Below are 12,125 nucleotides of genomic sequence, written 5' to 3'. Positions count from 1 at the left end.
TCTCATTGTAACTGTTCAACTACTGGATCTATGGCTATACATAAGAGTAACTTTACCTGAAACACAGCTTTATTCTAAGTGTAATAGAGGATTTCATGTACAAAAGATAAGGCCTCAGGGAAACACTGATACATAGGTCATTTATTAACTGTAGCACTGCTTAAAATGTTACATAATATCTGATGTAATTGTAAGTACTTTCACATTTACTTCATATCCCCACATGCTGATGCATGCTAGAAAGGAGTGGAAGGTGCTGCAGGGCGCCCCTGAGCCATGGTGCCTGCTGCCTGACTGATGCACATGAGGTGCCCACGGGGCGAGGCTGTGCGCGACGGCAGGCACGACAGGATCCAGCACACAGGTAGCAGATGCTGAGAACAAGCACTGGCCCCAGTCAATCAACAAAGTGTACGCTTATATTCCAACTTTTCTACATCTTTACTTTGCAGTTAAGATGCATAAGCTAGGCTTTTATTACACCATTCTCTCTAGTTTTTCACATGCGTGAATCCTTCAAATTTATAAATGTTTTTCTTAAGAAAAATCCCTTTAGAAATGTTTATTCTCTCATATAACCTAATCACCTTTTTTTTGTGACCTGACCAATAGAATATAAGAATAATCTATTTTTTTCCTATTCTTAAAGAATAGGAAATTCTAGGGCTGGCAAGTACCTCAGCGGATTAAAGTGCCTGCAAGCAGGTGCAGGGGCCAGGGGTTCGATCCCCGGGCCCCACCCCCAGGGTGCACTGAGCCATAGAGACTGGGCGTGGTGGCGCAAGCCTGTAATCCCAGCCTTGAGAGGCTGTAAACAGGCAGATCACTACGAGTCAGATCTAGTAGTGAGACCATGAATACTTTTCCCTAAAATACAAAAAATAAATAAAAATAAAAAACATTAAAAAATTCTAATATTTTCTAATCTGCATATCAAATTTCTTACAATCTTGATGGTTTTAAAAATTATCCAACCTAGTACAGGGGCTGGGGGAGACACCTTGGCTGTCTAAGCATCTGCCTGCAAGCGAGAGGACCCAGATTCAATCCTGTAAGCCCAGAGCTGGGGAGACTGAAACAGGAGGATCACTAGTAGTCTAAGCCATGTAGCGAGACTCTGTAGCCAATAAGTAAATAAATAAATGATTTAAAAAAATTTTTTTCAGGGGCCAGGGAGATGGCTCAGTGGAATAAGCGCTTCCCTGGCAAACACAAGGGTCTGACTTCAATCCCCGGTTCTGCACAAAAAAAAAAAAAAAAAAAAAAAATTAAAAAACCCTCGCACAGGATCCCACACAGGGCAGTGCTGTGGCTTGGCCAAGTCCCCCCAGGCCCATGTACTGAAGGCTGGTCTCACGGCGGAGCTCCTGGGAGGTGTGGGGCGCACCCTCATGAGGTCATTTTCAGAGCTCTTACGAAGTCCCAAGCTTAGCCCCTCAGTTGTATAATACGTATGTACTCTCCCTGCTCCCCGTAAAACAGGCATTCACTTGTTTGCTGTCATTACTGCCAGCCTTTGAGCCTCTCAAAGGTGAGCTACATACACTTACATATAGCTATTTCTCTTTCTAAAGTTAATTGCTACAAACTATAAATTTCATTAAAGTAATGTAAAGCTAATATAGGTATGTTTTAAAAATGAAATTTGAAGACTATTTCTGCCTGCTGTTACTCACACTCAGATATTCTCACCTGCACTACAGGTACGTCGTCAAATGCTTTAATAAAGTCCTCTTCATCAACAGCACCAGCACCTTCTTTTGCAGCTATAAAATATAGTAATTTTTAAAACACAGACAATTAAGACACACATTATGAAGTCTGAATACATGTAGCTAAAATTATATTTCAGAAGATTCAGAACTCTTAAAATATTTCACACGGACTTAGGTTATCATGGAACTGACAAGTGCTGCTGATTTAATATCAAGATAGAGGATAGCAATTCTGCAACGCTATGTAAATGAGCTCAAGGCCACTTTTTAAAGCAGAGTTTGTATTTTAAAGCCGGTAGGTGATATCTATTAATAAAGATCCCTAATAAACATGTAACAAAATTTACTTTTTCAAGGGATTAGATTATGCTACTGAGAATTCAGAATAATAAATTTGTGAGACAGCCAAACAAGGTCTAAAGAATTTCAGCTTCATCCAATTTTATACAAGCAGTGATTTAATGTTTAAATTTTAAAACCTTATTATAGTAAAGGACACACTGACAAAAATGATGAGAGAAGCATGGGCAATGTAAAGGGAAATATCTGAGCTACTTCGAAGGGAACGACAGCAATGAGCCTTTCACTGTAATAAATCTTTTGAACCTTCACCACATGCCTCAATTATTCTTTGTTGAACAAATGTTTATGGCAATTTCTGTCAAATAAAAACCTTGTCATGTATTTTCATTTATAGGATCTGGCACTACATGCCCTCTAGGTCTTCCACAAAGTCAAAGTGACCGTGAAAAATAAATGGTTTGAATTGATTGAAGACACTGAGTCAGCCAGGCAGTGAAATGAAACACACAAAAAAGGATTTTCAGAACTATTCCAGAAAGTGGCAAGAATGACAGAGTAAATATGTTTGAAGAGAGAGGATGTATTCTGAGTGGGATTAGAAGAAATGTGTCTTTTGTTGCATTTTTTTTTGAAATTTAAATATTCACTACATTATTCTATCATACTTCATATTAGTTTCAAAACATTTCCATTTCCCTAAACTAATAACTATTAATTTCGATTTAAGCATCAGTTGCAACTTTCCTCTACAAAACCATTCTAAGATGCTTTGTATATTTAAAATAAATTCTCTATCATTTAAAATTGTACCTTTTGCTAACAAACTCTACACATGAAAAATCAATTGATATGTTATCAGATTTGTTTTTTAGAATGACAGCTTTTAAACCGGCATCTATGGTTATTCCTGAAACCCCAGCTAATGATTCACACTGATTAGCTTGACTGCTTTTCTAAAAGCGTCTTACCAGAGATCTATCTGGTGTTTGGAGTCCCAGTGGACGTCCTAGTTGGGAAAGGTCTTTAAAGACAATTCCAGGTGGGCATAGCTCTTGACACTGTACTGACTAACCCTAAGTGTACCACAGGCGCACACTCTACTGTGGTGCCCTACATCCTTGGATTTGGTGCAGCATGAACACGGGCACCCACTGAGCACACAGGTCCTGGGTACTTCCAACCTGCCTGTCAGGCACTGCATCCCACACCCACGTACACACACGCGGAAAAAGGCTCAAAGGCCAGCAAGCCTCTCGTGGCCAAGGGATTTGATAAACAGGAGGTGTGCAGGACAGTACCATGATTCTGATATTAAAAACCATGAAAAAATGGGTGAGTACTGGGTTGATGGGCAGACCTGACAGTTATCTCTGCACCAGTTACCCAGCAGAAACCTCTGAAAGGGGGAAGGAAAACAGGTTCTGGTCATGCAGAAATTCTCAAAGCCTGTTTGTGAGAATCATATTGCCTAAGGACAGATCAAGAAGGAAGGTTAGAAAGATCGTCCAGTCATTGAAAGTAACAGTTCTGATGAACGCTATAAGGTAGATGAAATACTGAAAATGGTCCCTAAAGGGTTACATTTATGTTAAATTCAAGCTCAAAAAATGTTTTTTAAAAGTGCACCCCAAAAGTCAAGAAGAACTGAGAAGAACAACAGCAAACAGAAGCAAAGCAATGTAAACACTGCCAGGAGCTCTGCTCTCTCGGCAGACAGAAGCAGAGATGGAGAACACCCGGCACCTCGGTAACTAGGCAACACACCAGCATCCCGGGGCTAGCTCGGAATCTAAGAAAGGGCTGGGATCTAAAGTCTAAGGAAGACTCTCAGGAGGCACTCAAGAGGATGCTAATCCTCTGTATGGCCTTTACGTAGCTCATTCAGCTTTGGTGGGCTTTGGCTTGCTGAATTCTCACCCACCTTCCCCCAGCCCTGAGCACCTACCAGCTCAAAGCCCCATGTCCACACTGAGCACTGCTTATAAAGGCAGTGCCATGCAGTTCTTTAAGATGTAAAAAGGGAGTCTGCATGCATGTTTAAAATCTGACAACAAAACAAAAAAATCTATATAGCAGTAAGTCTGACTAAACTGGAGATGAGACTTATGGGAAAAACCTTGCAAATTAACTTCTGAAACTTTGGACACTTGACCTTCTATCACTTGTTGAATTTAATATCCATATTGGTCCTGCAAGAAATAATGCTACTTGTAACAACAAAGTACATTTTAAAGACAGAAGATACAATCTGACACTTAGATATTCTCAGTCTCCATTATCAGAAATTGGCTAAAGGGCCCTATGATGGTTTCAGGCAGGCTAGATCAAGACAACCAAACAATGCCATCTGGGTATGATTCGGCTGTTACAGAGCTATGTTTTCCTGTTTTGGCATCATTCTTGAATAGGCTCTGCTTCCAAAACATAGCAAAGGTTCACCCAGTTCTCGATCTTACATCCTACCTATTTACCAGCCTCAGTGGCACAATACCAATTCAATTAAGGTCACCAAGCAGCAATACATTGTGTTCAGGGGCTAATTCACTTGTGAGGTGCACTATAGGCAAGTACCATACAGATCTGACCCCAGAATACCCCACGGGGCTTGGGCTTGCCTGAAGACTTGGATCCAAGAGTGGATGACCCAAGCCGACGAGTGGTCACCCCAATCTTTCTCCGGGAGCTTGATGGAGCCTTGGATGATGTGGAACTGGCAGAAGAAGGTCTATTACCATCCACAGAATCTTCATCATCAAAATTTTTATCTGAATAGTAAGCACAGAAGTTATGACAGACAGACAGACAGACAGACAGACAGACAGACAGACAGAGACAGACAGACAGACATGGGGGTGGGGGGAAGGGGTAAACAAGAGACACAGAAAACTTTTTCATCTATAAATACAATAACCACTAAACTTGAAGACAAACGGTTGATCTGCTCCTTTAGAACCAGACATCTGACCATCGGACAGCCTCAGGTTAAATCCATAATGCAGCTGCAAAGACCTTGCTTGCCCTTGTATATCTAGCACGCTCTCCCATTCAACGTCAAAAATATTTCTGACTGTGCTTCCTGCATTTTTAAATATTACCTGAGCCTATGTATTGGAATACTGCTTGCTTCTAACATCATTTTTCCTTTGTGACCAAATATCTTTATAAACACTATTTTAAGATGCTTCATAATTGGAAAATGCCATTATTGAAACACACATTGTTAGGTATTTCAGGATGTTGCTGAGATCTTATCCTTAGAGATAATACTCATCACCTTTCTATATGTATTTTATTTTTGTCTGAACTCAAAGTTTTAAGAAAGAACCCACTGGGACCAATATTCGTGGATCAAAGGTACATGATACTGCCAAATTTATCTACAGGAAGGTACGTTTTTCCTGGAAATTCAGAGTAACCAATTTGTCACATACTTACCACATACTTAAAAATTATCATTTTTAAACTCCAACCAATGAACTTCAACCAAAAAAAGCTTCTTCTTTGTTAATTTCTCTTTAGTGAAGTTGAACCTTTTTTTTAATAAACATTAATCTTTAAATTTTCTAAATAGCAGTGGATACAATCAGTACATTACTCATGTTGCATTTGAAGGAACAAAAAGTACTTTCAGACTCAAAAAGCAACACTAATAAATTACTATTATTTATTAATGGTGTAAAATAATGAGTCATTCAGGAGGCTAAATAAACTTGACATAATTAAAAAACAAAACAAATCACATCTGTAGCAGGCAATATTAATAATTTCTGAAAAGGGATTAGCTCCTTACTAATGGGTCTGAAGAAAAAATTTAACGAAAAAAGAAAGCCAACAATAGATATGAATTAACATTGTTTTTCTTGATCTTCTTGCTTCTCACCTAAACTATCAAGAGCCAAACCCCATATTTACTCATGGTCCCACTGGTCCCTACAGCTCACCAACAATGTATTTCAAATTACATGGTTTACTTTATTCCATATGGGAGGGAGGGAGGGGGAGACACATCCTCACAAACCCAAGCGCTTTTACGCAAAAGGCTTTTCAAGTTCCCAGATTGGTCTTATCCCGTCTCAGCATGCTTCATCTAATCCACACCTCAGTTTCTTACTGGTTCATACATGCAGTGTTCTACTAGCGCACAATACAGTCCACGGGGTTTAGAAGGTGAGTCACAAACTGCAGAGCACATCTCCCAGGCCCTCTTCAGGAGGGAAACTGAAGTCCAATGTAAAGGACAAATCTGAGACAAAGGAGAGGCCACCCCGTGAGCATGCCAGTTAGCAGTGCCAAGAGCCGAGCTCAGCCTATCTGTCCCATAAGGAGCTCCCAGAGCACCTCAGCCTCCTAGGCCACCATGTTACCTAACTGCAATCATTATTCTGCCTACAGGAAGGAAGCCCCAGGTTGTTGGGAGAGCAAAAAATGAATGGGGGGATACTATTGTGCTTCACGCAAAAATTAACGTAAACTAAGCCTGGCTTAGTCCTCTAACATGCCACAGAGCAATGCCATTTAGAACTGTATTCAGAGAATACAGAGTTACTGTCAGCAGACAAATTCTTGGGATTTCTGCTTGCAGAAGCACCAGGCTTAACTTTCCAGTAAATAGCTAGAAAATCAATATATCTCCCCAGATATTTGACAGCAGGCACCATGGAACTGTGATCCTGAAAGGGACAAATACATAAGCTAAATTCCACAGCGATCCAACTTTTCCTAAGCATAGAGAAAGGGAATCCAAGTTAAACTTGGTAGCCTTCCAAGTTGAGAAATGAACAGTTCAGGGAGGCAGAGCTGGCTAGGGTTCTAGAGAACTACAAAAGTGTGCCACGTTCTAGACCTTACATATGTAAGCAAACATACACAAAGCAGAGGAAAAAAAAAAAAACCAGAAAAGTGTACACTGAGCAATTTACAATGTTTAAACAAAGTATGCAGATATGTTCAGGCTTCATCAGTCACAGTGAAATAAATTTTGTTTTCAGTGACACACCCACGATATCTGACAGAGACCCAGGTGAGGTCACATCTTCCTAGGGTCAAGGATACATTAAACACATCTTATCAGAGCCCAAAAAACAGTCCTCAAAGAGATTAGACAGATCTGCACAGTGACAGAACTTATCTAATATTAAGTTCATAAGACAGGGTGATAAAGATAAATAAAAGAAATAAACTCTCACTGCCTTAGTATCAGCTAGTACAATGCAGTCTAAAACTACTCCCAGTAGGTTGGTGGAAGGGAAAGTGCAGAAAAAGACTGCTACAAATGATGGCCAAAACCTTTCAAAATATGATATAAACTATGAACCCATGTATCCAAGAAGCTAAAACATCAAGTAAACTACACACAAGGGAAAAATGCACCAAGGTACATTGTCACCAAATTGCTCAAAACCAGAGAAAAGCAGCCACAGGGAAAATAGGCACATTACACACGTTACAAACACAAAAATGTCAGTAGCCCTCATCAGAAATCTTTGCAGCCAAAATTGAATGACATCTTAAAAGAAAGTATTAACTTAATAATAGTCTGTATCCAGTAAATATACATTATGAGAATAAAGGCAAAATCATTATTCAGACAAAGAATTTGTCACCACCAGACTTAAGCTTCAAAAAATCTTTAGGCAAAAGAAAAATGATACCGATTGGAAACATGGATTTACACAAAAAAATGAGCAGTAAAGATAATATATGGATGAATACAAAAACTTTTCCTCATATTTTATCTCCCCATATTTTCATTTCTCTAAAAAGAAATAACTGTTTAAAGCTCAAATAGAGGCGGGTAGATGGCTCAGTAGAATAAATGCTTGCCCGGCAAGTGCAAGGTCCTGAGTTCAATCCCCAGTTCTGCCAAAAAATAAAAAATAAAGCTCAAACAGAGCACCCACATGTTTACTTTTCATTCCTTCTGTTCTGAGCAGATCACTTGGTGACCAGAGAAATCATAGGGTGGATATTCCTGTTGCTACAGGAGAAGCACAAAGCTACAGGGGAGATAAGGGATAAAAAAACAGGAGTGGCTCTTGTTCTGTCCCCAGAAAGTATGTTTTGGAAGTTAACATCCTTTCCCCCAGATTGAAGACATCACATGATCAAGCTCCACCGAGAGGCAGACCTTTCATAGCTACCATCTGAAGGGAAATGCCTCTCAGGGAACAGAAGGGGAGAAAGGCTTTTTAAGCGTGTGCTGGAGGGTCTTACTTGCTCTTTTTACCTGCCAGAGCTCTGGAAACAAATCTACCAAGCATACTTACCTAATTTGCTAAGCAGATTAGAAGCAACTAATTATAGGGATGGTAAGACGGGGACACAGGAGCCAAACAAAGTGATACTAATAAGAAGTGACAGTGGAAAGCCTGATCACTAACTACAAACTACAAAAAGCAGCACATGTAGAGAAAAGCCTGCAACCCCAACCTGCTTAGAATGCAGTGACAGTACAAGGGTCAAATGACATCTATGTAATGTAATAGCACAAGATCAGGTGTGTGTAAGAATGACCTTGCACCTTCAATATAAGATGCAATTATTACTCATTTCTCTGTATACTAATGAAAATAGTAATCCCTATTTCCTGCTTGAGTTAGAAATTCAGGGAAAAGAGAATATTTACTTTCTAGATTAACAACTGGATATAATGCTTTAAATTTATGAGAACTTTGCCTGAAAAGATGTTTGCAGGATAAAGCACAATGGAGGCTATGGTTTGAAAATGTATGTAACTTACTCTTTGAGTTTGATACATTTCCCAGGGTTTTTGGACACTCCCAAATTAAACTCAATTAAAAAGACCAGGTCGTCAGAAAGGTACCGAGCTTCAGTTAACCTGGAAATTCCCTTACACAGAGTGCATCATTCCTTAATGGGCAAATAAACTGGATCTGGGTAGAGTGGGTGTGGAGGCTGTTCTGCATGTGGAGTCGAACACCCCCAAACGCTAGCATATTATTCTCCTTTATAGCAATGCATACAGAACTTATTAAAGTAAGTTCCCCTTTTCTTTAGGTTTTTAGCTAAGCAGATACGTGTTAGCATACACCTTCTCTTAGGAGAGCAAGAAGATATGGACTGAAGATGTGCAGTTTTAACTAGGAAAGCTTGTCCCATTATGCCAGTTTAAATTTTCTTACACAATACAATAACATATGTTACATATAGAAAAATGCTGTGAAAGAGTAAGTTCTCACTGATCCCCCCCCCAAATAATTCTGTCTTTAACCACTACCAAGAGGATGATCTTCCACCACTACTTCTTTCATCTGCTTGTCAGGGAACACAAGCCTGCTCTAAGTTTACCAGAACCTTCTGTTCCCAGCCACCATCCTCTCCTTTCATCCCAAAAATCATCTGAGGGGCTGGGGACATAGCTTAGCAGTCTAAGTGCCTGCCTGGTGAGCGCAAGAATCTGGGTTCTATCCCCGGTGCCATATGCTGGCCGGCCCTGTATGGGCACTCATTCAAATCAAAAGTGTACAGCCTGGATAAAAAGAACTAAAATTAACACTATTTACAGATGACTTGATCTTGTAGACAGAAAATGCTTAAGAATTCACTAGCAAACTAGAAGCAATAAATGAATTCATTGAGGTTGAAGGACATAAACCATTATTTACTATGAAAAATCCAAAACTGAAACTGAGAAAACAATTCAACGTTAGCATAAAGAAAAATAAAATATTTAACAACAACAGGGAGGGTCATACATTTTTACTAAAAATATTGTTGGGAATAATGCAAGATGGTCTAATAGAGGCAACTTATTCTACATTCATAGATCAAGAGACTAATAAAGATATTTTCCTCATTATTCAAACTATTTCTTATCCATCTGGTACATCTACCTTCTAATTAACCTAAGCTGTAGGCTGCATAAACAGGTATAAAAGTACAAATCATGCTTCCTAATTGATGGTCTTGAGTAAAGGACTATTTGTCTTCAAACTTTCTACATTCCTTTCTCTATTAAAATGTGAGGATGGGGTAAAGACATCTCCCCCAATCCGGTCAACAGGCACCAATTATGCAACACAACCAGTCTTCTTTTATCCCATGTTTACAATTTTTTTTCTGGCAGAACTGGGGATTGAACTCAGGCCCTTGCCCTTGCCAGGCAAGCATTTATTCTACTGAGCCATCTCCCCCGCCCATGTTTACAAAAATAAAAATGCTTATGTCACAATACAGGGAATGTGCACATTTAGAGCCTCGTGCAAATGCTGGCCTTCATCTCACTGTAACAACAAGCGGCCCGTGCGAAGAAAGTGGGGGCTGACAGCGCTCTTCTTTCTTTCTAGAACACAGGGTCTCCCTGTATTATGCAGGCTGGCCTCAAATTCATAGTAATCATCCTGTTTAAGCCTCCTGAATGTTGGGAGTAAAGACATGTGCCAGGTTGTCTCGCTCTACTGTCCTTTTCCTTTTCTTCCCAGAAAAACAGAACTTAAAAGAGATACAGAGCAGCTGCCGGGCAGATGGCTCAGTAGAGTAAACACTTCCCTGGCAAGTACAAGGGCCTGAGTTCAATCCCCGGTTCCACCAAAAAAGAAAAAAAAAAAAAAAAAAAAAAAAAGACATACAGAGCAGAATCACTTTCCACCCTAAGAGCATGCTGCCAGAAAACATAGCTGGCATTTTTTAAAAAAATATTTTTAAAGAGGATACAAACAATAGAAAAAAATAAAAACAATACAGAATTTCATTAAACAAAATGATAGGCATTCAATAATGGTTGTTATATTGCATATTGTTGTCTTCAAATTAGTTGTACAGGTATAGCCTGTAAGATTGGTCAAAAAATTATAAAAAATGATAAAAAAAAAACCTTAAGCTTTAACTGCTCTTTTCAATAGAAATCAGTAGTCTAGTTATCCTCACCATCCTATGTGTGTATGTATGTGTGTGTATATATATATATATATATATATATATATATATACACACACACACTTGTTTTTCCCTTCCTCCTGCTTCCTTTCTCCATTCCCCCATCCCAGTTGTTCCTCCCCTGGGAACAGTTCCTTTTCCTTTCACAGTATCCACTGTACCTTTCAGACCCTATTTACTCTTTCAGGATCTTACACCAGGGAAATAATATGATGTTTACACATGCAGGTCTGATTTATTTCACTTAGGACTATAATCTCTAGTTGTATCCATTTACCTATAAAAGTCTCAAGTTTATCTTTTTTAATAGCTGAGTAATACACCATTGTACAAAAATATCACCTTTTTTTTATCTATTCCTCAGCTGATGGGCATTTGGATTGTTTCCAAGACTTAGTTATGACAAATTGCTATAAACATGGGTGCACATATATCCCATGGTATGTTTTCAGTTCTTTTGGAAAAATACCCAGGAGGGAAATAGCTGGGTCAAATGGTACTCTAATCCTCGTTTTTTGAGGAATGTCATTTTTACTTCAATAATGACAAGGAAACACCATCAGAAACCACACAGGAACATGAAATAGCAGAAGAACATGAAGCAAACCTCCACCAAAAGCTCCACTACTAGGAACTCAGAATCCGCACTGGCAAGACATCAGTGCCCATGGCAGACCAAAGCTCCACTCTGCTTTAGGTCTTTGGTGGAAAATGTCCTGCTGTATGGATAGTGAGTGGGTGACAATGAGCAGGCCCCATAGAGACGCAGGCACATCTGATGGCAGAGGAGCCCAAGGAGCAGTCTATGGGTTCTTTAAGGAAAAATACATAGCACTGAGGGCTGAGCCTGTCCTATGCTAAAGCCACTAATCATAGCTCTTCCAAATCAGCCTCATGACATAGGTGGAAGGAAGAAAGGGAGAGAGGGCCAGAGATAGCTTTCTGTCTGTGTTGCCTGTCCCAAAGCAACCTCTTCCACTGCTCCCAGCAGCTCTCGGGTAACCCCCCTCTCTCACTCGCAGAGCAATTATACCCCTAACTCAAAGACAGGCAGCACAGGCCCTGGCATGACAGCGAGGCTCTGCCCTGGTCACCACAGCGACTGATGCTAGGACGCCTCCTCTGTGGACTTGGAGGAGTACAGTTCCAAGCCCGGAGCTGCTGAAGCCAGAAGAGCAGTGGTGCCTGCGCCAGTGCAAAGCGCAGCAGAAG

General features: G+C 39.9%; 1 protein-coding gene across 19 annotated transcripts in view; it reads right to left on the bottom strand.

Moving 5' to 3' along the window:
* The window catches only part of Clasp1 (cytoplasmic linker associated protein 1), a 264,734-nt gene that overhangs the window by 104,152 nt on the left and 148,457 nt on the right, over positions 1 to 12,125 (bottom strand). For all 19 annotated transcript variants that reach the window (XM_023709745.1, XM_023709750.1, XM_023709751.1 and 16 more), the window contains exons 9-10: positions 4,634 to 4,783; positions 1,693 to 1,766 (exon numbers count right to left, since the gene is read on the bottom strand). In XM_023709745.1, coding sequence (XP_023565513.1) covers positions 1,693 to 1,766; positions 4,634 to 4,783 — 224 coding nt within the window. The remainder of the gene's footprint in view (positions 1 to 1,692; positions 1,767 to 4,633; positions 4,784 to 12,125) is intronic.

This window comes from Octodon degus, unplaced genomic scaffold (assembly GCF_000260255.1).
Source record: "Octodon degus isolate 3935 unplaced genomic scaffold, OctDeg1.0 scaffold00014, whole genome shotgun sequence".
NCBI lineage: Eukaryota > Metazoa > Chordata > Mammalia > Rodentia > Octodontidae > Octodon > Octodon degus.
Note: the sequence above shows the minus strand (reverse complement) of the source record. Positions and strands in the feature narration are given on the sequence as shown.